The 2,515-nt window shown below is 40.6% G+C and overlaps 1 protein-coding gene across 1 annotated transcript; it reads left to right on the plus strand.

Moving 5' to 3' along the window:
* Positions 1–738: 738 nt before the first annotated feature.
* Positions 739–2,151, plus strand: LOC106363549. The gene is made up of 2 exons (XM_013803271.1): positions 739–766; positions 857–2,151. The coding sequence occupies exons 1-2, from the start codon at positions 739–741 to the stop codon at positions 2,149–2,151; spliced, it is 1,323 nt and encodes a 440-aa protein (XP_013658725.1).
* Positions 2,152–2,515: the final 364 nt, after the last annotated feature.

Raw genomic sequence — 2,515 nt, forward strand, 5'->3', positions numbered from 1 at the left:
TTACCAAGCCCGCTAATGAGAAAGTAGTCCAAACTGAACTAAATGGTCAAATGAGCAATGAAGCTAGCCAAACTGAACAGGGGACTGAAATAAATGAGCAATGAAGCTAGCCAAACTGAACAGGGGACTGAAATCCCTGTTAAGGAAAATTCCACCTTAACTAAAGGGGAAGATATAAAATTGTCTATACAAGACTACCTTGATCATGGTAGGACCTATTCCAATAGGTCCGCTATTAAAATACCAGGAGACGATACCAAGAAATCTAAGTTTAACGCAGATTACTACTGTATGGTTCGTCAAAACCCATTCCGTGGATCCCTCCCAGAACACCCACAAGATCACATTGAAACTTTAGAAGAATTAATACCAGATGAATATGATCGTTGCAAACTATTCTCATTCTCCCTAGAAGGAGAAGCCCTCAGGTGGTTAAACTGTTTAGCAATAGGATCACTCACTTGTTGGGAAGAGATTAGAAGTGCCTTCCTTAGAGAATTTTTCACTGATGAACACTACTAGGAAGTAAGAAAACAAATTTCTACATTTCGCCAAGGTCCACGCGAATCGTTTAAAAACGCATGGGAAAGATTCAGAGGCTATGAACTTGAATGTCCCCATCACGGTTATTCAGAACCACAACTTCTTATCAAGAATGATAGAAATTTCATCACTAGGAATCCCGAAGGAGCTAGACGTCTTATCAAGAATATGACAACGGGAAGATCCTATGAAAAGATGGATGAAGAGATAGAAAAAGCCACAAGTACAAAAGACAATTCTGATTAAATAGAAATTAAGAATTCCCTTAAATCCCTTCATTCCTTTCTTCAAAACAAACACCGATCTGATATAGCCCAGATCGACGACAACGCTTTGTCTGACACCGATGATTATTCGGATGAAGGAACAAACTGTTCTGATCCCTACTCTGTGCTTCATGTCGATAGCTTTACCCAAGCTTATGACACTGCTGTAAAATCACGTACCGGAAGAGAGATGTTCAATATCAGACAAGCTCTTACTGGCAACCGTAAGACAAAATCGGAGTTTTACGGAAAGATAAATATGGTTTCTGGAGAATTAATGGAGAAAGCAGATTCTTTAGGAGAACTAATCCGAAAATTAGAAGGTCAAGTAGCTGAGATTGCAACTGCCATAAAAAGAGATGTTGGATGTCTTTCCGGAAGAACTGATTTAAACCCGAGACGTCAAGTCAGTGCCGTAATGCTGCGCAGCGGGAAAAACCTCGCAGAAGATACGAGGAATAACTCAGATGTTGGAAAGCCTGACGACGCTGACAAGACCGGAAAAAGCAACTCTCATCCTATTCTTCTTAACGATCTTGACCCAAATCCATCTCAAGAGAACCGGAAAATCACCGCTGAAAAGGCTAAGGACAAGGCAATAGACTTAGAACTAGAAGAAGATACAGAGATTGAGGACGAAATCGATCGACAGTATGGAACTGACGTCGATCGACCCAAAACACCTACCATCGATCGACAACCTGAAAAACCCGTCGATCGACGGTCTACTCAATCCGAGCCCATAATTGAAAGAGTCTATAGAACTTTACCCCCTTTTCCTCCTAAAACGCAAACTAAGAAATCATTAGAAAATGCGATACGCAAGAAAGCCTTAGACAAAATTTCTGTTGAGATGTCCCTTAGTGATGCTATAAAGATAGCACCTTCGATTAAGAAGTATATAAAGGACATGACATCTCCAAACTACCCAATTGCGGAACATAGCGTGATGATGATTTCAGAAGAGGTAAGTGCTATGATTAAAGGAGAAACTCCAACAAACAGATCAGATCCTGGTAGTTTCGTCCTAGATTGTAAAATAGAAAACACGCGCTTTCCTAGATCATTATGTGACCTCGGCTCTAGCGTAAACCTTATGCCTTACTCTGTTGCAGTGACGTTTGGATATAAAGAGTTTATGCCAACTCCGATCACCCTGGTTTTAGCTGATAGATCTATTAGGGTACCCGAGGGAATTCTCGAAGATGTTCCCATAAAGATTAACGATTGCATCGTGCCTACGGATTTTGTTGTGTTGAAATACAGACAAGAACCCAAAGACCCCCTCATTCTGGGTCGGCCATTCCTAGCTATAGCTGGAGCAATCATTGAAGTCAAATAAGGACGAATTAATTTGAACATAGGGGATATTTCGATGATTTTTTATATGGAAAAACTGATTAAGCGACCCCTAATAGATGACCAGACCTTCTACGTGGAAAAGGTTTCTGAGGATGAAAGAGACTCTTTCATGAACATGTGTTCAGACAACCCCTTAGAAGACACCCTTAACCACGTGGAAAATGAAATTTTCAGCATATCAGATAGGACAGAAGATTACATGCGACTAATGGACGCTAGCATCGAAGTTGCAAACGTAGAAGAAAATGACGACTCTGAAGTTATTATCGATCGATACCTTCAAGATACCGTTGATCGACAACCTTCCTCGCAATCAAATTGGTCTAAAGATAAAGCACCAAAGG

The sequence above is a fragment of the Brassica napus genome, chromosome A5 (assembly GCF_020379485.1).
Source record: "Brassica napus cultivar Da-Ae chromosome A5, Da-Ae, whole genome shotgun sequence".
In the NCBI taxonomy this organism is placed as follows: Eukaryota; Viridiplantae; Streptophyta; class Magnoliopsida; order Brassicales; family Brassicaceae; genus Brassica; species Brassica napus.